The following is a 22,415-nucleotide window of genomic DNA, read 5'->3' as shown; positions in this document are numbered from 1 at the left end:
CACTTAAATATCTATGCGTCCCACATGTAAAGACTGTTTAACTCCTTCACTTACATATCTCTGGGTCCTACATCTAAAGACTGTTTTGACTCCTTCACTTACATATCTGTGCGTCCTACATGTAAAGACGTCTTACATGTAAAGACTGTTTTGACTCCTTCACTTACATATCTGTGAGTCTTACATGTAAAGACTGTTTAACTCCTTCACTTAAATATTTGTGCTTCCTACATGTAAAGACTGTTTAACTCCTTCACTTACATCCATGCGTCTTACATGTAAAGACTGTTCAACTCCTTTACTTAAATATCTATGCGTCCTACATGTAAAGACTGTTTAACTCCTTCACTTACATATCTCTGGGTCCTACATGTAAAGACTGTTTAACTCCTTCACTTAAATATTTGTGCTTCCTACATGGAAAGACTGTTTAGACTCCATTACCTCCATATCTGTGAGTCCTACATGTAAAGACTGTTTAACTCCTTCACTTAAATATCTATGCGTCCTACATGTAAAGACTGTTTAACTCCTTCACTTACATATCTGTGGGTCCTACATGTAAAGACTGTTTTGACTCCTTCACCTACATATCTGTTTAACTCCTTCACTTATCTCCATGCGTCTTACATGTAAAGACTGTTTAACTCCTTCACTTATATACATGCGTCTTACATGTAAAAACTGTTTAACACCAACACTTACATCCATGCGTCTTATATGTAAAGACTGTTTAACTCCTTCACTTATATATCTGTACGTCCTATATGAAAAGACTGTTTTGACTCGGTCACTTATATTTATGTACGTCCTACATGTAAAGACTGTTTAACTCCTTCACTTAAATATTTGTGCTTCCTACATGTAAAGACTGTTTAACTCCTTCACTTACATCCATGCGTCTTACATGTAAAGACTGTTTAACTCCTTCACTTAAATATCTATGCGTCCCACATGTAAAGACTGTTTAACTCCTTCACTTACATACCTCTGGGTCCTTCATCTAAAGTCTGTTTTGACTCCTTCACTTACATATCTGTGCGTCCTACATGTAAAGACGTCTTACATGTAAAGATTGTTTTGACTCCTTCACTTACATATCTGTGAGTCTTACATATAAAGACTGTTTAACTCCTTCACTTAAATATTTGTGCTTCCTACATGGAAAGACTGTTTAGACTCCATTACCTCCATATCTGTGAGTCCTACATGTAAAGACTTTTTTGACTCCTTCACTTACCTATCTGTGCGTCCAACATGTAGAGGCTGTTTAAATCCTTCACTTACATATCCGTGCGTCCTACATGTAAAGACTGTTTAACTCCTTCACTTACATATCTTTGCGTCCTACATTTAAAGACTGTTTAAGTCATGTAAATACTGTTTAACTCCTTCACTTATATTTTATCCATGCGTCTTACATGTAAAGACTGTTTAACTCCTTCACTTACATCCATGCGTCTTACATGTAAAGACTGTTACACTCCTTCACTTACATATCTTCGGGTCCTACATGTAAAGGCTGTTTTGACTCCTTCACTTAAATATCTGTGCTTCCTACATGGAAAGACTGTTTAGACTCCATTACCTCCATATCTGTGAGTCCTACATGTAGAGGCTGTTTAAATCCTTCACTTACATATCCGTGCGTCCTACATGTACACACTGTTTAAATCCTTCACTTACATATCCGTGCGTCCTACATGTAGTGACTGTTTAACTCCTTCACTTACATATCTGTGCGTCCTACATGTAAAGACGTTTTAGATGTAAAGACTGTTTAACTCCTTCACTTATATATCCATGCGTCTTACATGTAAAGACTGTTTAACTCCCTCACTTATATATCCATGTGTCTTACATCCAAAGACTGTTTAACTCCTTCACTTATATCCGTGCGACTTACATGTAAAGACTGTTTTGTCTCCTTCACTTATATCTATGCGTCTTACATGTAAAGATTGTTTATCTCCTTCACTTATATCCATGCGTCTTACATGTAAAGACTGTTTCACTCCTTCACTTATATTTCCATGCTTCTTACAGTAAAGACTGTTTCACTCCTTCACTTACCTCCGTGCGTCTTACATGTAAAGACTGTTTAACTCCTTCACTTATATACATGCGTCGTACATGTAAAGACTGTTTTAACTCCTTCAATTATATCCATGCGTCTTACATGTAAAGACTGTTTAACTCCTTCACTTATATCCATGCGTCTTACATGTAAAGCCTGTTTAACTCCTTCACTTACCTCCATGCGTCTTACATGTAAAGACTGTTTTAACTCCTTCAATTATATCCATGCGTCTTACATGTAAAGACTGTTTTGACTCCTTCACTTATATATCCATGCGTCTTACATGTAAAGACTGTTTTGACTCCTTTACTTATATCCATGCGTCTTACATGTAAAGACCGTTTAACTCCTTCACTTATATATCCATGCGTTTTACATGTAAAGACTGTTTAATTCCTTCACTTATATATCAGTGCGTCTTACATGTAAAGACTGTTTAACTCCTTCACTTATATTCCCATGCGTCTTACATGTAAAGACTGAGTGTTTAACTCCTTCACTTACATCAATGCGTCTTACATGTAAAGACTGTTTAACTCATTCACTTTTTATCCGCGCGTCCTGAAAATATTCAAGGAAATGCCTTCAACAGTCTTTACATGTAGGATGTCCAGATATATAAGTGGATGAGGGAATATTGTTTCTCTTTAATGGACAAAAACACTCAATATATTTACATTGTACAATGTACGGTGTACTGTGTATTTACCGCCTATAATGTACTGTGTTTTGTTAAACTGAACTCCCACATATTTACCATGGACAGTAGGTCATACATGAAGCACAGACAGCAGTCCATGGTAGTGTTGTTCAGATTCATCTGTGATGTTCTGGTGGCCGGTAACTGTAAGGAAGGTAAAAAGGTATATGGGTACTTATTGTACTATATATGTACTGAACATCCTTTTGTAAGATGTAAAGTTAACTTGTCCATTAACAAGCTTCTCTTGTTACGACTACGTCGCCGTTGCTAAATCTCCTTTTCTTATTCTTGAAAACGCAAAAGGCCAAGTCCCTCTCATATTTCAATTAATGCTAGTTTGGTGGAAATACCAGTTATTTCCTGGTTGCAACTTGTAGGGTTTATTAGCTATGGCGGATAGTGGTATCGACAGGATCGATCCGCGACTATGGAAGTGTGCTGTAGTAGTGCACGCCTCCCAGTCTGCCAGACACGAAGACTAGTGGCTCGATATGGGCCCAGGCCTTATTCAATACAGTGGCTGCCTCGGATAGACGTGGATGTCAGCCTTCTCTGTGCGAACTAGCATGAGGAATACTTCCCAAGTTGGCGTGGATTAAGTCAAAGTTAAAGTGTTATTGAAGGAGAGTGTGAGCGCTGTGTGTTGCAGGAAAGTATTCGATCATGGCGTCCAGTTGGGAAACAACGTTTGTACTTACACTGGCTCTTTTACCTGGTATGGCAGGTAAGTCTAGCACCCCGAAACATATAGCAGGCTAAATAGTGTCACTGGCGTTGAGAAATTGATATCAACGTTCCTAGAATATAGCATTTTGATTAAAACTTGAATATTATTAAGTATCTATTTTGGGGTTTTGTGTTTACGTATTTCCCAGTTGTCTTTACAGTATATAACAATAGACTCATGCAGGCTGCACGGTTGAACGACGCTCTTGGAGCCCGCTGTTTGATTATAGATTACAGAGCTCTCAGACAACCAAGACAAGTCAACCGTCTGCATGACAAGTAGAAGCATGTGTGTCATCGTCAGCCTATTGACCACTATTTGTGGAGAGTTATCTTTAATACAAGGGTTTCTTGTTTCAAGTCAAGAAAAAAGTTGTTTTAGTTTTGATTTAGCAGAAGCAGAACAAATAATATAACAATAAAATATTATTATATAGTTACTTCCTGTGCCTGTCATGCAAACAATTGGAGTATCTTGTCACACGATAATAACACAACGTCGTCTTCCAACAAATGTATACAGTTATCGCGATATTGGGTGAATTTAAACTTCATGGAAATAATATATAGCAAAACTGTGAGAATTAATTTAGTGTCAGCCTATTTCTTAATGATAATGGGGGGGGGGGGGGGGGGGGGGGGTCTTGATGATTTAAACACAGTCCCCCCAATTCCCTCAGTCGTTACCATGCGGTGTTCCCGGGGAACATCAGTCCCAGTTCCATGTATTTATCTCCATATAGTGGTTCCAAGACAGAACAAGTACCCAGTAACCCATATTTGTCACCCCTGTTGTGTATCCGGGGCAGTATGAAGATCCCCTGTAACCCATATTTGTCCCCCTGTTTTGTTTTCGGGGCAGAATGAAGGTCATCATTCCCCATTTTCATCTCTCAGTGGTGGTTTCGAGTCAGAAATGGTCCCAGTATCACGTGCCGTGGATTATCCAAGTAACAAACGCATGCCAAGTATGTTAAGATATTGCACCTGAACAGGTGCATTGTTTCTGGTTAAACACAATCGTGTGTCTAGCGCTGCCTGCAGTATTCCTTGCAACAGCGAGAGGAAGGTTCAAGGTTGCCGAACAGATCCCCATCCGTACAAATACAAAATCTTGAGTACTTCGAAGCCCCGAGAACACTCACAGAAACGTTCGCCCGTAACGTGTATATTCTTCTATTTATCAGAGATAACCATCCATTGCGACCGAGTGATGATAATGACTATATAGAAGAAAGTGTCAATGTTTCTATAGAAACGAGAAGAGAAGTCAATCCCACTTCAATGTCTGAACCCAAAATAACCATCTGCCCGTACAACAGAACATCAGCCGTTAATCATCACTTCTATTGTCTGCAAATAGCCACAAGAACGCAATAAGCATCATATACATAACGTTACAGCCGTCACAAGCACATGTTGCCAGTGTCACCATACCGTCTTTGGTAAGAGTAACACGAACGCACATTGGCTTCATTCAAATTCGAAAACTAACTTCTTAGTTACATGCACTATTAACATCTTGACAATTACAAAAAAGTGGTGATCTAATTACGTCATGAGGGAAAGGATGTGGGTATTGAGCGTGGATTGCTTATGTATTGTACATCTCTGGTGAAGATCTAATTATTTATGTAGTATACATCTCTGGTGAAGATCTTATTATTTGTGTAGTGTACATCTCTGGTGAAGATCTTATTATTTGTGTAGTGTACATCTCTGGTGAAGATCTAATTATTTGTGTAGTATACATCTCTGGTGAAGATCTTATTATTTGTGTAGTATACATCTCTGGTGAAGATCTTATTATTTGTGTAGTGTACATCTCTGATGAAGATCTTATTATTTGTGTAGTGTATATTTCTCGGGAATATCTGAGTATTTGTGTAGTGTACCTCTCTGGTGAAGATCTTATTATTTGTGTAGTGTATATTTCTCGGGAAGATCTTTGTATTTGTGTAGTGTATATTTCTGGGGAAGATCTTATTATTTGTGTAGTGTATATTTCTGATGAAGATCTTATTATTTGTGTAGTGTATATTGATAGTGAACATCTTATTATTTGTGTAGTGTATATTTCTGGGGAAAATCTGAGTATTTGTGTGGAGTATATTTCTGGTGAAGATCTGAGTATTTTTGTAGGGTACATTGATGGTGAACATATTATTTGTGAAGTGTACATCTCTGGCGAAGAGCTTATTATTTGTGTAGTGTAGATCTCTGGTGAAGTATTTCTTGTATTTGAGTAGTGTATATTTCTGGTGAACATCTTAGTATTTATGAAGTTAATATTTCTGGTGAAGATCTTAGTATTTGTGTAGTGTATATTTCTGGTGAAGATCTTAGTATTTGTGTAGTGCATATTTCTGGTGAACATCTTAGTATTTGTGTAGTGTATATTTCTGGTGAAGATCTTAGTATTTGTGTAGTGTATATTTCTGGTGAACATCTTAGTATTTGTATAGTGTATATTTCTGGTAAAGATCTTTGTATTTGTGTAGTGTATATTTCTGGTGAAGATCTTAGTATTTGTGTAGTGTATATTTCTGGTGAACATCTTAGTATTTGTATAGTGTATATGTCTGGTAAAGATCTTTGTATTTGTGTAGTGTATATTTCTGGTGAACATCTTTGTATTTGTCTGGTGTTACATCTCTGGTGAAGACCTCAGTGTATGTATAGTATAATCTCTGGTGACGATGTGTGAAGTATACTTCTGGGTGTAGATCTTAGTGTATGTGCTGTATACATCTGAAAATCATTGTACTCCTTCCTTCACAGTAGTTGAGAAGCACAGACATTGGCCACAGTGGTTCCATTTAGTATATAGAAACACGATATTCGACGTTTATTCATCACAACTTCAGATGTGACAGTCGACATCAAACGTTTAGCTACAGTTATCAGTAGTGAAGTAATACCACAACGATTACTCTGGCAATTTCCAAGCTCACATGGCTGGTGCGCAGACAGTTAACAAGTTGGACTCCCCTGCGGCAGCAGAAGACGATAACACTGGGAGGTCCGCTCTTCATCGATCCACACACATCTTCCCAATTTCACACCAACACCGCTCGCCATCACACACTTGTCATAAAAACTTGTTGAGGCAATTGCTAGCCACTGGTCGTGCTCCCCGAGTCACTAGCTGCCTCCGTCTGTATGGTTGATGGCACAGAATCAATACTCATTACACTGATGCGTTTAGACTGTCATCAACGGCATTATGTCGGATTGTTGTTTGGTATTAAAACCCTGCCCTTCACGTTCTTTTGTAGCACAGAGGTTTTCTCTAGTTAAGGAGGTGATATAATTTTCTCAAACTGTGACCAGCACCAAGTATCTGAACACGGCCGCCCCATGTTATAACACACAGTCCGTACACACATTGATTACCGTAACTAATGACTAATTCATTATTACCCGCCTGGTCCTGCCTGAACAGGTAACGTAACAAACAGCTAGATAACACTTGTGTCACTTGCGTGGAATTTTATCGGATGTGCGAACCGTGACCTTGCTGGTACTACTTTTGATCGATTCATTAACTCATCCATAAGAGTGTTCATAAACGCATCAAGAATGATACCTTATTACTATTGTATACATGATGCACTTACATAGATAAATAACTGTATCATCAGCTACACATACATTGCATATATACTGTAGTGTTTTGGTCTAGATACAAGTAGATGTAAATACAGTTTCATTAAGAATTGCCGGTTGTCTGATCTACTGGGAAAGCATAGCCGAACAAAGGGAATCAATCAGACCTTTGGTGGGATACTCCACAACACAATAGAATTTGCAAGCGCAAGAGACTAACCAGTCTAGATTATCGGCATGTAGAAGTTGTACTCTATTGTTTACAAGTAATTACTCAAAAAGGTGGTAGATTTTATTGTATTCGTCTAGGTTTTAATAAGGTTTTTGACATTTTTGATAGCTCACGTATATTGTTTATTTTATGACCGAAGAATGTGCATGGGTAATGTATAGCATTATAAGAAGTAAGTATGACCATGTGTGAGCTGCAGTCAACTTTATTTCTAATGTATAGTAATGAGGTGAGGTGAAATGGGGTTGAACGTCGCACTCAAGATTATTGCATTTATATACATGTTGCGACATGTGTGCGTGTGTGTAGCTGCTTGCACTATGCCAGTTTTACAAGCCCATTGAGATACCATGCCCCAGTTAAACATGAATACCCCACTCAAACACAGTATACTGACTCAGAGCCGACATGTCCTTGTTTTAGCCCCTCAATGCCGAATGCATCCACGTAGACAAATTCAATATAGACAAATACTGACCTATTGTACTTTGTGTGGTTTCAGTAAAAAATCGATTTGCAGATGTCAGGAGAATTAACAAGAAGTATCCCGGATAGCAAAAGTAATCTGAATGTAAGGCGACTTACTGATCTCGGATAGCAAAAGTAATCTGAATGTAAGGTGACTTACTGATCTCGGATAGCAAAAGTAGGCTAAATGTAAGGCGACTTACTGATCTTGGATAGCAAAAGTAGGCTAAATGTAAGGTGACTTACTGATCTTGGATAGCAAAAGTAGGCTAAATGTAAGGCGACTTACTGATCTTGGATAGCAAAAGTAGGCTAAATAAATGTAAGGTGACTTACTGATCTTGGATAGCAAAAGTAGGCTAAATGTAAGGTGACTTACTGATCTTGGATAGCAAAAGTAGGCTAAATGTAAGGCGACTTACTGATCTTGGATAGCAAAAGTAGGTTAAATGTAAGGTGACTTACTGATGTTGATGAAGTTGTAGTACCAACTAAATACTATGGTCTATCATGTATGGATTCCAGTACAAAAGATGGGTGATCTCAGCATGTTTATCTCATACTTTCATCCGACTTGACACTGCCACTTCGGGTGAGATATATATAACTTGTGTTTGTAGAACGATATAGCTACAGCGATGAATTTCGTCTAAACTAAAATGGGCGACAATCATCCACGATATCAGAAACTAACCTTAATCGCCAGTACGGCAGTAGCAGCCAAGCTGAGCATAGTCGCGATGGAAAATCAAATATATACAGTAATTTCAAGGGAAAACGTGTCGTTTCGTCGATTTAAATATGTATATGTAACAAAAACTTGAATTAAAGAAGAATTTGTTGTGACAAAAGTTTGATATTAGGATTGACTTCTCAAATAATTTGGAGTGTTCTGGTATGCATACAGGAAGGTATGCGGCTTTATTTAAAATTTCACATGGTATATCTAAACATTATTTGCACTCATTATGCGGACACTTAGACATGCTATTCATTTTGTTCATTACTGCTTAAAAGTCACCGTTGGTAATAAATAGGAAATACAACTCGTTGCCAATTCGTATAAAGTTTATGTCCCTCTTGAACCAAGTTTTCTCATTTATGTAAAACGTATTCCACTCGGGACATAAACTTAAATGTTCTATAAGTAGTGGTGAGCCGTCATTGTCATTACAACAATAACAGTTATAACATTATTCTACAACTTGTATTTACTATCCAATCACCCCCTGTGTACACACTTTCTGGTTTTCACGCACACAAAATCTATCAACAAAACATTGGAAATCTGGACACGTATACAGACAAACCTTTTAACTGATTTTTTTATTTCATTTTAACATAAGCCTTTAGAATAGTAGAATTGTATTCCTCAATGTTCCCCCTTCCTTAGCCTCCAGTTATTTGTTTATTATTTCTTTCTTTTTGTCAACAAGGCACATTTACCTGAAGAACAATACGTACAATGCACAGCTTGTAACTCACTTGATAAATGTTACTACGGTGTCAGCACAAGAACGAGCGTCCAGTGTCCACTAAACACCCAGAAGAAGTCTCAAGTGTCTGGAAATACCCAAGCTTTGAGCGAACGAGGTGTGATTACTGTGTTCTGAGCCTCACATAGAAAGACGTCACCTAAAGATATTATAATGATCTGTTTTTTCAACATAATCCCCTTCCACATTGATAGACATTGCAAACGACGATGGAGGGATTTGTTGAACTCCTTCTCTTTGCTGTCCAAAACTATACCCATGACTGCTATGACGTCATCGTTCGAGTCGAAATGGGCTGCTCCTTGAGCTTTTTGCATATTTGGGAACAGATGGAAGTCTGACGGAGCCAGATCAGGAGAATAAGAGGGTGTCGAATGAGTTCAAATGATGACTGATTTGTGCACTGCCGTATTGTCTTGATGGAGGGGAACACCCTTTGTCGGCTTCTCGGGTCTCATAGGTTTAATTCCATCCCGCAAATGACCCAAACGTGCAGCATAATATGTACAGTTCCATTATTGTCTGAACTCATGGAAGAAAGTCCAACATGATGACCCCTCGGCATCCCAGAACACAGAGACCATAACCTTGCCAGCTGATGGGACAGTCCCTGCCTTCTTTGGTGCTGGTGATGTCAAATGCTTTCACTGATTTGATTGTTGTTTGGACTCACTTTTATCGTTGCAAGAACATTTCAAACAAAGCCAGATTATCAAGAGAAATGTTGTTCCTGGTGCTTTTCTGATCAGATGTCGAACGGGCTGATACTTTCTTCATTGTCAAAGTTTCTGTTATAATGAAATGTACTCTCTCTTTAGTAATGTCTACTGATCTAGTAATATGACGCATTCATTCTACGATCGCATTAACAAATCGTGGATTCTCTGGATCATTTCTGGTGTTGCTTCCGGTCCTGAAGTCGTCTGCCAGGCTCTCCCTGCCATACTCCAACTCTGCCGCCCTCCTCTTTACCTCCTTCCTCCCCTATAGTGTTGTACTCTTAATGGATGGCTTTTAATATTCAGCACGTTTTCTGCAAGTCCTTTATCACCTGCTCGTTCCTCACGTTTGTCCAGTTTGCAAAGGTCACATATCCCTGCCTTATTAACTGATTTTGTCACAGCGAACCAATGACGTCTATGACATCATGTAATGTTCACAGCAAAATTACGCAATTACTTAAATTGGAGTCAAGGGAATTATTAATCATCACTCCTATAACGTAAATCCAATGAACACCTCTATGTCGTCTATAACGTCTGGAGTAGATTAGGGGAGGTACAGATCTACAATGCTACATGCATAATATAGTACATCATAGAACATTAATCGTGCTCTGTCGTATGATGTATATTGCCATGTATATCATTACAGTAAACAATTTCATTTCCAGTGGAGGTGAAGACGTTCCTTGGTTTATTTGTACGCATGCCGCTACTGAAGTTGTCGGGTCCGCCGGCCCGTGTATACACGAACTGCACTGTGGAGGCCTGTGCCCGCTACTGCACACAGGAAACTCACTTCGACTGTCAGTCGTTTGACGTGGATAACTCTCTGAGGAAGTGTATGCTATATAACATTAGCCACGAGAAAGGGGTGTTGCAGGTAGCACACATCACAGATCACTACAGAAGTAAGTCTATCATTATTATAAGTACAAAGATACTATGTCGTAATAATTAAGTAATAAGGTCAAGAAGTAAAATCAATGATTGCAAACATCTGATGAACTCTGTCCCATGGTCGGCTAATGTGTCGTAGTAAAGGGGTTATCTGTGCAGGCTGTGGCACGGTTAACCATCAGATTGGGGAGATAAGGAAATGTTCTTTATATTTTCTTTCCATTTTCCACAGGTGCCTTTGAAAAGCTATTTAATCGTCTACCAAACCACGTGGTTACATTACGCCACAACCGTAAAGTGTCGCGTGTCAGCGTAGAAGAGTGTTCACGAAGGTGCGTTTTTGAAGTTGGATTTAAGTGTGAAGGTTTCGACTATGAGCCTGAGCTTCGGAGTTGTTGGTTGACAGAAGACACCCCGGAGACAGCAGGCGGAGTTCGATCTCACAAGGGAGCAGACTACTACAGGAGGTCCCCAGGTGAGGAACAACCCCATACAACCCCAAAACACCCCCGAAAACCCCATGCAACCCAATACTACCCCATGCAATCCAATATAATCCCATACAACACCATAAAGCTCCACCAGCCGCACACAAACCAACAAGTCCATACATTGTCATTAACCCCCAAAATCTAGTTATCCATTAATATTGATACCTTCATGCTACTCTAGTTAAGGAGTACTCCTTCAGCTACTCGTGCATACTAATTAATACGTGTTTTGAATTCAACAGAAGTCCAATCAGTTTACTATATCTAAGCATTTCATTTCCACAGAGGGCCCACTGAGCAAATTTGTATGTTATGGGAGTGGATCATTGCCGTCATTGGAAGGACACCAAATATATAACCGGGTTATGCTTGGAGTGACACTGGATGCATGTGCACAGTTGTGTACATCTGAACAAACGTTTGAGTGTTGTAGTTTTGACTACTACTTTGAGGAGAAGGCGTGTCACATGAGCCAATACATTGCTGCCAATGTGAACGGTGTAACCCGGGACCACATAGATCACAATGCGGTGATGCACTACGAGAAGAAAGGTAAGTAGACAACAGTTAATGTAGTTAAAAGTGTGTCCGACCAATCGTTCTTTTACGTGACCAAACCCAACTTGACCACACTGTATGAGGAGCAGAGCACAGTGCCTTTAGGCACATGCACTATTTACGTGTGAGTATTTCTACCACATTTAGATTTCTCAACTGACATCAGCAGAATTCTACTAACTGCGTTAAACGCCCTGTTTCATAGTTCATAAGGGACTATCTGTTTTAGATTGTGTTCAGATTGTACCCCAAATCAGGACAAAATCAGGATAGGAACATGCATTGAAAGCATATGACCTGGGTTTCCACGATCGATGCAAAGTGAGTTTGTCATCTGTGAGTCGACTAGCCTGCTCAGCGTGTCACTGTTTGCTGACGAGACGAGTGCTATAGACTGCTCACAAAGAACGTGCTGCTTTCTGGCCAATTACTTAAGTGCTTGAGGAGCTGACTGTTGCTCATTTGATGAAAGGTCGAGCATTTCATGGCTGATTCCGTGCTAAATCCAAGGGAAAGCCAACAGATGGTGCTGGCGCCCATCACATCCATTACTTTTCATGCAATAGGCGATGGATCAATCTGAAACTTCCAGCAAGGATTTGGCTTCGAGCGAGTGTCTGTGTTCGCTAATGCTGACAGATATTCATAAAACACGGTCTTTCCGTGCTTGAGTATATACGTTTGTAAGAACAACAGACGTGTTTACCTAACATCAAAGACATGTTACTTTGGTTTGTTTCAGTCATAAGTACAGGCTGGCGTTAGCACAAAATAAGGCATCTAGTGACGTCTCATTTATTGAATTGGTAATGTCGGTATTTTTTCTGCTCAAGATGGTTGACAGAAACACCAACATCTCCACTGGAAAACACTCTGACACAGCTGATGTAGGATGTTTCAAATGATAGTTTACCCGCGTGAAGTAGGAAGCATCACGTGTAATGATGGTTTCCCCGGCTCAGGTAGGGAGCATCACGTGACAGTTTCTACGCCTTATGTAGGGAGCATCACGTGACAGTTTCTACGTCTGATGTAGGGAACATCACGTGATGGTTTCTACGCCGGATGTAGGAAGCATCACGTGACAGTTTCTATGCCTGATGTAGGATGCATCGCGTGGTGGTTTCTACGTCTGATGTAGGGAGCATCACGTGATGGTTTCTACGCCTGATGTAGGAAGCATCACGTGACAGTTTCTACGCCTGATGTAGGAAGCATCACGTGGCAGTTTCTACGCCTGATGTAGGAAGCATCACGTGATGGTTTCTACGCCTGATGTAGGAAGCATCACGTGACAGTTTCTACGCCTGATGTAGGAAGCATCACGTGATGGTTTCTACGCCTGATGTAGGAAGCATCACGTGACAGTTTCTACGCCTGATGTAGGAAGCATCACGTGATGGTTTCTACGCCTGATGTAGGAAGCATCACGTGACAGTTTCTACGCCTGATGTAGGAAGCATCACGTGATAGTTTCTACGCCTGATGTAGGAAGCATCACGTGGCAGTTTCTACGCCTGATGTAGGAAGCATCACGTGATGGTTTCTACGCCTGATGTAGGAAGCATCACGTGACAGTTTCTACGCCTGATGTAGGAAGCATCACGTGATGGTTTCTACGCCTGATGTAGGAAGCATCACGTGACAGTTTCTACGCCTGATGTAGGAAGCATCACGTGATGGTTTCTACGCCTGATGTAGGAAGCATCACGTGACAGTTTCTACGCCTGATGTAGGAAGCATCACGTGATTGTTTCTACGCCTGATATAGGAAGCATCACGCGATGGTTTCTACGCCTGATATAGGAAGCATCACGCGATGGTTTCTACGCCTGATGTAGGAAGCATCACGTGGTGGTTTCTACGCCTAATGTAGGAAGCGTCACGTGATGGTTTCCAGCCTAATATTGGAATCCATGTAGGACATGATTCTACATCTACACATGGATGACCCGAGTCTACATCTACACATGGAGGTCCTTGATTCTACATCTTCACATGGAGGACATGATTCTACATCTACACATGGAGGTCCTGATTCTACATCTTCATATGGAGGACATGATTCTACATCTACACATGGAGGTCCTGATTCTACATCTTCATATGGAGGACATGATTCTACATCTACACGTGGGGGACATGATTCTACATCTACGCATGGAAGACATGAATCTACATGTACACATGGACGACACGAGTCTACATCTTCACGTTGAGGTCCTGATTCTACCTATACACATGGAGGACATGATTCTACATCTACACATGTAGGGCCCGATTCTACATCTACACCTATATTACCTAATTCTACATCTACATATGAAGGACCTAATGCTACCAGTACACGTGGATGACCTGATTCTATCTCTGCACATGTAGAACCCGATGCTACCTCTTCACATGTAAGACCTGATTCTACATCTACACATGTAGGACCTGATTCTTCATCTACACGCGGATGACCTGACTGTACATCTACACATGTAGGACCTGATCTTACAAATACACAGGAAGTACCCGATTCTACTTCTATAATACAATTCATAAACGGTAGATGCATAATCACTGGTAATTAAACACAACGATATTCAACATAGACATTAGTCATTATATCTTTACAGATACGTTACTGCAGACAGTAATTCATTGTTATTTTTTGTATGTCAGCTTGTATCATGGGTTCACGTAACTGTTCTGGTTGATCAGCTATCCTTGGAGTGTAACGATGGAGATGGGGAAACCAAGTTTCACAACCATATGCATACTGAGTATACGTTGGTCAGCAGTGACACGGAGCAGTCACGGGGCCGCTGGCCATGGTAATTAGGTAGTGACTAGTCGCCTTCACAGCGCCAATGTCTATCTAATTAAACTATTGATCGGCCTACATTCCAATTCTGTCATTAATCTCATTGGGACCGACATCATCTGTTACATCCACTCCGTGTGTGGAGTTAATGTGCTCAAATTAGTTGTTCAAGTGACTACTCAGTAATTGCATTGTGTGTAGGAGCTACATGTTGTGACTGTCAAAGACTGTCCTCCATGCAAACATGTTGAATCAGGTCCTACATGCCTGGTGATAAAAGCAGGTCCTTCACGTGTAGAATCAAATCGTCAATATATGGAGGTCAAATTAGAGACTCCTTGATAAGAGGTAGAATCAGGTGTTCGATGTGTAGATACAAAATCAGTACCATCATCTGTAGATACAGAATCACGTGTTCCATGTGTAGATGTAGAATCATGTCCTCTGTATGTAGATGTAGAGTTAGGACCTCCATGTGTGGATGTAGAATCATGTCCTCCATGTGAAGATATAGAATCATGTCCTCCATGTGTAGATGTAGAATCATGTCCTCCATGTGTAGATGTAGAATCATGTCCTCCATGTGAAGATATAGAATCATGTCCTCCATGTGTAGATGTAGAATCATGTCCTCCATGTGTAGATGTAGAATCATGTCCTCCATGTGTAGATGTAGAATCAGTACCTCCATGTGTAGATGTAGACTCATGTCCTACAGGTGTATTTGTAGAATCATGTCCTCTATATGAGGATGTAGAATTAGGACCTCCATATGTACATGTAGAATCAAGACCTTCGTGTGAGATATAGAATCATGTCCTCCATGTGAAGATGTAGAATCATGTCCTACATTTGAGGATGTAGACTCTTATCCTCCATTTGTAGATGTAGAATCATCTCCTCCATGTGAAGAGGTAGGATCATGTCCTCTATATGTAGATGTAGAATTAGGACCTCCATATGTAGATGTAGAATCATGTCCTCCATGTTTAGATGTAGAAACATGTCCTCCATGTTTAGATGTATAATCATGTCCTCTATATTAGAACCTCAATGTGAAGATGTAGAATCATGTCCTCCATGTGAAGATGTAGAATCATGTCCTCCATGTGTAGATGTAGAATCATGTCCTCCATGTGTAGATGTAGAATCATGTCCTCCATGTGTAGATGTAGAATCATGTCCTCCATGTGAGATGTAGAATCATGTCCTCCATGTGTAGATGTAGAATCATGCCCTCCATGTGTATAGGTAGGATCATGTCCTCTATATGTAGATATAGAATTAGGACCTCCATATGTAGATGTAGAATCAGGACCTTCATGTGAGATGTAGAATCATGTCCTCCATCTGTAGCTGTAGACTCATGTCCTCCATGTGTAGAGGTAGAATCATGTCCTCCATGTGTAGATGTAGAATCAGGACCTCCATGTGAGATGTAGAATCATGACCTCAATGTGTAGATGTAGAATCATGTCTTCCATCTGTAGCTGGAGACTCATGTCCTCCATGTGTAGATGTAGAATAATGTCCTCAATATGTAGATGTAGAATCAGGTCCGCCATGTGAAGATGTAGAATCATGTCCTCCATATGTAGCGATAGAAATCAGTTGCTCCATACGTGCTCCATCATGCCCTACATTCGGAAATGTGGAATCAGGTCATCTGTAGATATAGAATCAGGTTCTACATGGGTAGATGTAGAATCAGGTCCTATATCCGTAGAGGTAGAATAAGGTCAACCATATGTAGATGTAGAATTACGTCCTACATCTGCAGAGGTAGAATTAGGTCCTACATTTGTATTTGTAGTAGAATCAGGTCATCCATATGTAGATGTAGAATTACGTCCTACATCTGCAGATGTAAAATTAGGTCTTTCATTTGAATATGTAGTAGAATCAGGTCATCCATATGTAGATGAAGAATTACGTCCTACGTCTGTAGATGTAGAATCAGGTCATCCATATGTAGACGTAGAATCATGTCCTCCATATGTAGAGGTAGAAATCAGGTCCTCCATATGTAGATGTAGAATCAGGTCCTCCATATGTAGAGGTAGAAATCAGGTCCTCCATATGTAGAGATAGAATCATGTCCTAAATGGGTAGATGTAGAACCAGGTCCTCCATATGTAGAGATAGAATCATCTCCTAAATGAGTAGATGTAGAACCAGGTCATCTGTAGATGTAGAATCAGGTTCTTTATTGGTAGATGTAGAATCAGGTCCTATATCCGTTGAGGTAGAATTAGGTCCTACATTTGTAGATGAAGTAGAATCAGGTCCTACATATGTAGATGTAAAATCAGGTCAACCATATGTAGATGTAGAATCAGGTCATCCATGTGTAGATGTTCAGATGCCACCTTGGCGAATGCTAGAAATGTATTGATTGATGTGGTTCTGATAAATAACGTTATTGGTTTTCATGTTTGTGCCTAGTGGTATTTTAGATGAAGCCAAATTAATTTGTCAGTTGAATATTAAACTACAGTAAACGAGTCCCATATGATGCACATGTCACATCTTCATGCTTCAAGTGTCATACCCTCTGGTAGAATGTGATATTTCAATGCCCATTATAACAAAATCGTACACATCAGTAACTTTAACGTATCGTTTAATCATTTTGTGAAAGGTCGATCAATGTGAATGTTAACACAGCTGTGAAGTTGTTATTTGTGTAGACAAAAATACTACATCCACCTGTTACCTGTAAGAGCAGAGGAATATTGGCATGGATGTATTGACAAGGAACAACACCCAGTCGAGAAATTCGAATATGCCATAGCCTCAATTCCAACCATTGTTTCATCTATTCAAAAATAATAATGTTTCCATCGCTTCTTCAGATAAACGATATGAAGGCGTAACCACATTTATCTGTAACTTATATCCTGTTTTCTTGTAACACATATTTTTTTCGGTAACATATTTCCCATCCTCAATACAATATATCACTTCTCCACTTACAACGATTTCTTCTATTACGTTCTTCTCTTTTACCCTTAATATGTGCCCGCTTCTCCCGTCACCGGATTCCCTTCTCCTGCTACATATGTCCCTTCTCCAGCTACATGCGCCCTTCTCCTGCTACATGCGCCCCTTCTCCTGCTTTATGCGCCCTTATCCTGCTACATGCGCCCCTTATTCAGCTACATGCGCCCCTTATTCAGCTTCATGCGCCCCTTCTCCTGCTACATGTGCCCCTTCTCCTGCTACATGCGCCCCTTATTCAGCTACATGCGCCCCTTATTCAGCTTCATGCGCCCCTTCTCCTGCTACATGTGCCCCTTCTCCTGTTACATGCGCCCCTTATTCAGCTACATGCGCCCCTTATTCAGCTTCATGCGCCCCTTCTCCTGCTACATATGTCCCTTCTCCTGCTACATGCGCCCCTTATTCAGCTACATGCGCCCCTTATTCAGCTTCATGCGCCCCTTCTCCTGCTACATGTGCCCCTTCTCCTGCTACATGCGCCCCTTATTCAGCTACATGCGCCCCTTATTCAGCTTCATGCGCCCCTTCTCCTGCTACATGTGCCCCTTCTCCTGCTACATGCGCCCCTTCTCCTGCTACATGCGCTCCTTATTCAGCTACATGTGCCCCTTCTCCTGCTACATGCGCTCTTTATTCAGCTACATGTGCCCCTTCTCCTGCTACATGCGCTCTTTATTCAGCTACATGTGCCCCTTCTCCTGCTACATGCGCTCTTTATTCAGCTACATGTGCCCCTTCTCCTGCTACATATGCCCTTTCTCCTCCTACTTGTTCAAAATGTTTCGGCTAATACACATACAGCTTGGCGGACACGAACGTATATGTGTATAGCCCGACATGGAATATGGCTACAGAGTTTAACCATCGTGTTCTGTCCGTGACGGTGTTGCTGTACGGTCTGACAGTCAGCTTGCCACCGCCATATTGCCAAGCCTTCGGGCTGTTCCGTCATCGGTTCCCACCAACGAAAACCTTCATATTATCTAGCAATTTCCCAATTTCAGCAAAAGATTGATTTTCGGAATTAGATTCATGAAATGTCGCGCGAAATATTACGGTGTTCGCAAGTTCTCAGCAAATGCGTATATTATTCCTGCTGTAGCTGTAACAAATACTGGATGTATACAAATATATATATATATACTCTCACTAAATGTTCTTTCTTGAACGTATATTTGCCCTATCCGATGTGTCTGCGTATATATACTCTGCAAAACGAGAAACGCAAAAGTGTGTTTAGATGTATATTTTATATTATCATATGAAGAATCAACAGATGGTAATAGATTGTTTAAAACTGACACACATCATTGTCATTGAACCAGGTTCCATATGGCATACATGGAACAGTAGATTTTAAAGGTGAAGGTCATCTGTTCTCAATATCTTGTAGGACAACCATTCGAGTCCAAAACTGACTCGCATCGTCGTCCCATGGAAGCAATCAAATCCCGAATTGTGCAGTGCTTGGGTCAACTGTCGGAGGTTCTGTGGTTGTTGCTGACGTGCTCGAAGTCATTGATCAAGTGCATCCCGTAAATTTCAATTGGATTTAAATCTGGAGACCTGGACGGCCATGACAGGATTTGGATGCTGTGATTCCTAAAAAAGCTGTTACCAGCCTTGCCGTGTGAGGTTGGGCGTTGTCTTGTTTAAAAAAAATGACTTTCGCTTGTTGCCTTATGGAAAGGACGTGCAATCAAAGAATCTCATTCGTGTAACGTTGTGCCGTTAAATTCCCCTGAACTTGCACCAAGTCTGTTCTACCAGTGTAGTAGATAGCTGCCCACATCAACACACTACCACCACCAAATCTATCCACGTATGCAGTTTCGTGCATAACGTTCCCCGCGACGCCTGTAAACACGCCGTCTATCATCCGCACGGCTAAGCGTAAAACGTGGCTCGTCACTGAATCAAATCTCCATCGCAGTTGTGGCCATACTCTATGATCTTGACACCATTGACCTCCAACTGGTCGTCTAGCTCGAATACCTTCAGCGCGTAAATGGTTCTTTACTGCCAGGCCTGATATCCTACGCAATCCTGGTATTGCCGTAGTTGTAGAGGTGGCCGTTGAGGTTCTTTCACGCAAGTGAGGTAGCCGTATTAATCTGTCCTGTGCTCTCGTAGTGATACGTGGTCGACCGGATCGTCCTGAGTCTGATAACGGTTCCACAGTAATGGTGCTTGGTGGTACATGGAAACAAACTGGCTACAGCTGAAGATGTTTCTCCTGTTTGAGGTCGGCCGATGGGCATGTTTCGCTGTAAACTAGCTATGAGATTGTGATGGCACGCAAACGAAAATTTGAAAAGTGAAGTTGCACGTACAAATCATGTTGGTGTTTTTCATCGACAGGCTCTCATATGGTCGTGTTGCGTTTTTTCCATCGTTTCACCATTTTTTGAAGTATTTCCACACAAATTAATCCCAGCCCATGCAAAAATGACCAATGTCATAGGTACATGTGTATTATTGCAGCTCCCTACCTGGATTACTTCTACCCTACGCCATATGCCGTTGTCCTGGGCAACAACGAGCGGACATTCGAGAGGGTCACACCCAACAGATGCGCACGCAGCTGCCTCGAAGAGACCAAGTTCGTTTGCCGATCCTTTGACTATCAGGTAGGACTACTTATCTCAAACTATGGAAATGAACAGTTGATAACAAATCATGGATATATAAACTCTGTTTGGAGAATGACATGCTTGGGTGGGGACTTGTAGAAACACAGGTAACGGTGGATGGATGACATGGGTGATGGCGGTGACTGGGCAATACCAAGGTGAGGGTGTGAGGGGTTGAGTTACATCAGTGATCACATTGAGATTGGGAGGTACATATGCGAGGGTTCGGATTGGTTGGTTTATACACTGGAGGGTGCGGGGTTGATGATAATAGTGGGAGTGGGAATTGGAGATACATGGTGAGGGTGCGGAATGGGATATGTAGAGGTGAAGGTGGGGAATGGGAGAAGTAGAGGTGAGGGTGGGAAAGATATAGAGGAGAGGGTGGGGAATTGGAGATATGGAGGTGAGGATGGGGAATGGGAGATATAGAGTCGAGGTGAGGTGAAATGGGGTTTAACGTCGCGGCAAAGATTATTGCACTTATATAGCGACGTGCATGTACGTGTGTGTGTTTGTGTGGCTGCTTGTACTAGTCCGGACTGATGCCGATTTATAGTGCTAGCTCAGCAGCTGACCAGTCCTTGTTTTATCACCTTAAGGCCGAACGCCAGACAGTGTAACAACAAGTACCATCTTTTAACGTCATTTGGTATGACGCAGCCGGGGATCGAACCCCGGACCTTCCGCTCTCCGGGCGGACGCTCTACCACTAAACCACGGAGGCGGTCGGGAGATATAGAGGTGAGGGTGGGGAATGGGATATATATTGAAGCGAGGGTGGGGTAGGGGGAGATATAGAGGTGAGGGTGGGAAAGGGGAGATATGGAGGTGAGGGTGGGGAATGGGAGATAAAGAGGTAAGAGTGGGGAATGGGAGATATAGAAGTGAGGGTTGGGAGTCGGAGATAGAGAGGTGAGGATGGGGAATTGGGGATATAGAGGTGAGGAAGGGGAATTAGAGATTTGGAGGTGAGGGTGGGGAATGGGAGATATATAAGTGAGGGTTGGGAGTCGGAGATAGAGAGGTGAGGATGGGGAATGGGGGATATAGAGGTGAGGAAGGGGAATTAGAGATTTGGAGGTGAGGGTGGGGAATGGGAGATATGGAGGTGAGAGTGGGGAAGGGGAGATATGGAGGTGAGGATGGGGAATTGGAGATATAGAGGTGAGGATGGGGAATTTGGAGATATAGAAGTGAGGGTGGAGAGTGGGAGATATAGAGACTAGGGAGGGGAATGGGACATAAAGAGTTGAGGAAGTGGAATGGGGGATATGGAGGTGAGGAAGGGGAATGGGAGATGTATGTTGAGGGTGGGGAATGGAAGATATAGAGACTAGGGAGGGGAATGGGACATAAAGAGTTGAGGAAGTGGAATGGGGGATATAGAGGTGAGGAAGGGGAATTAGAGATATGGAGGTGAGGGTGGGGAATGGGAGATATGGAGGTGAGAGTGGGGAATGGGAGATATAGAAGTGAGGGTGGGGAGTGGGAGTTACAGACGTTTGGATGGGGAGTGGGAGATCTCTAGGTGAGAATGGGGAATGAGAGATGTAGAAGTGAGGATGGGGAATGGGAGATATAGAAGTGAAGGTGGGAGATATAGATATAGAGCTGAGGATGGGGAATCGGAGATGTATGTTGAGGGTTGGGAATGGGAGATATAGAGATTAGGTCGGGGAATGGGAGATATGAAGGTGAGAGTCGGGAAGGGGAGATATGGAGGTGATGATTGGGAATGGGAGATATACAGGTGAGGGTGGGGAGTGAGAGATATTGAGGTGAGGATGGGGGAGTGGGATATGTTGAGGTGAGGATGGGGAAGGGGAGATATAGAGGTGAGGATCGGGAATTGGGGATATAGAGGTGAGGGTTGGTTATTGGAGATATAGAGGTGAGCATGGAGATTTTGGAGATATAGCTGTGAGGGTTGGGAATTGGAGATATTGAGGTGAGGAAGGGGTATAAGAGATATAAAGGTG

The 22,415-nt window shown here is 41.5% G+C and overlaps 1 protein-coding gene across 1 annotated transcript in view; it reads left to right on the top strand.

The window, feature by feature from the left end:
- Positions 1-3,240: 3,240 nt before the first annotated feature.
- Positions 3,241-22,415, top strand: part of LOC124120195 — a 37,098-nt gene continuing 17,923 nt past the window's right edge. The window contains exons 1-5 of the mRNA XM_046482957.2: positions 3,241-3,507; positions 10,708-10,947; positions 11,169-11,411; positions 11,713-11,979; positions 20,285-20,430. Coding sequence (XP_046338913.2) covers positions 3,447-3,507; positions 10,708-10,947; positions 11,169-11,411; positions 11,713-11,979; positions 20,285-20,430 — 957 coding nt within the window. The 5' untranslated portion in view covers positions 3,241-3,446. The remainder of the gene's footprint in view (positions 3,508-10,707; positions 10,948-11,168; positions 11,412-11,712; positions 11,980-20,284; positions 20,431-22,415) is intronic.

Source organism: Haliotis rufescens, unplaced genomic scaffold (genome assembly GCF_023055435.1).
Source record: "Haliotis rufescens isolate VD_foot unplaced genomic scaffold, xgHalRufe1.0.p SCAF_8, whole genome shotgun sequence".
Lineage (NCBI taxonomy): Eukaryota > Metazoa > Mollusca > Gastropoda > Lepetellida > Haliotidae > Haliotis > Haliotis rufescens.
This window is presented reverse-complemented; position numbering and strand designations above follow the sequence as displayed.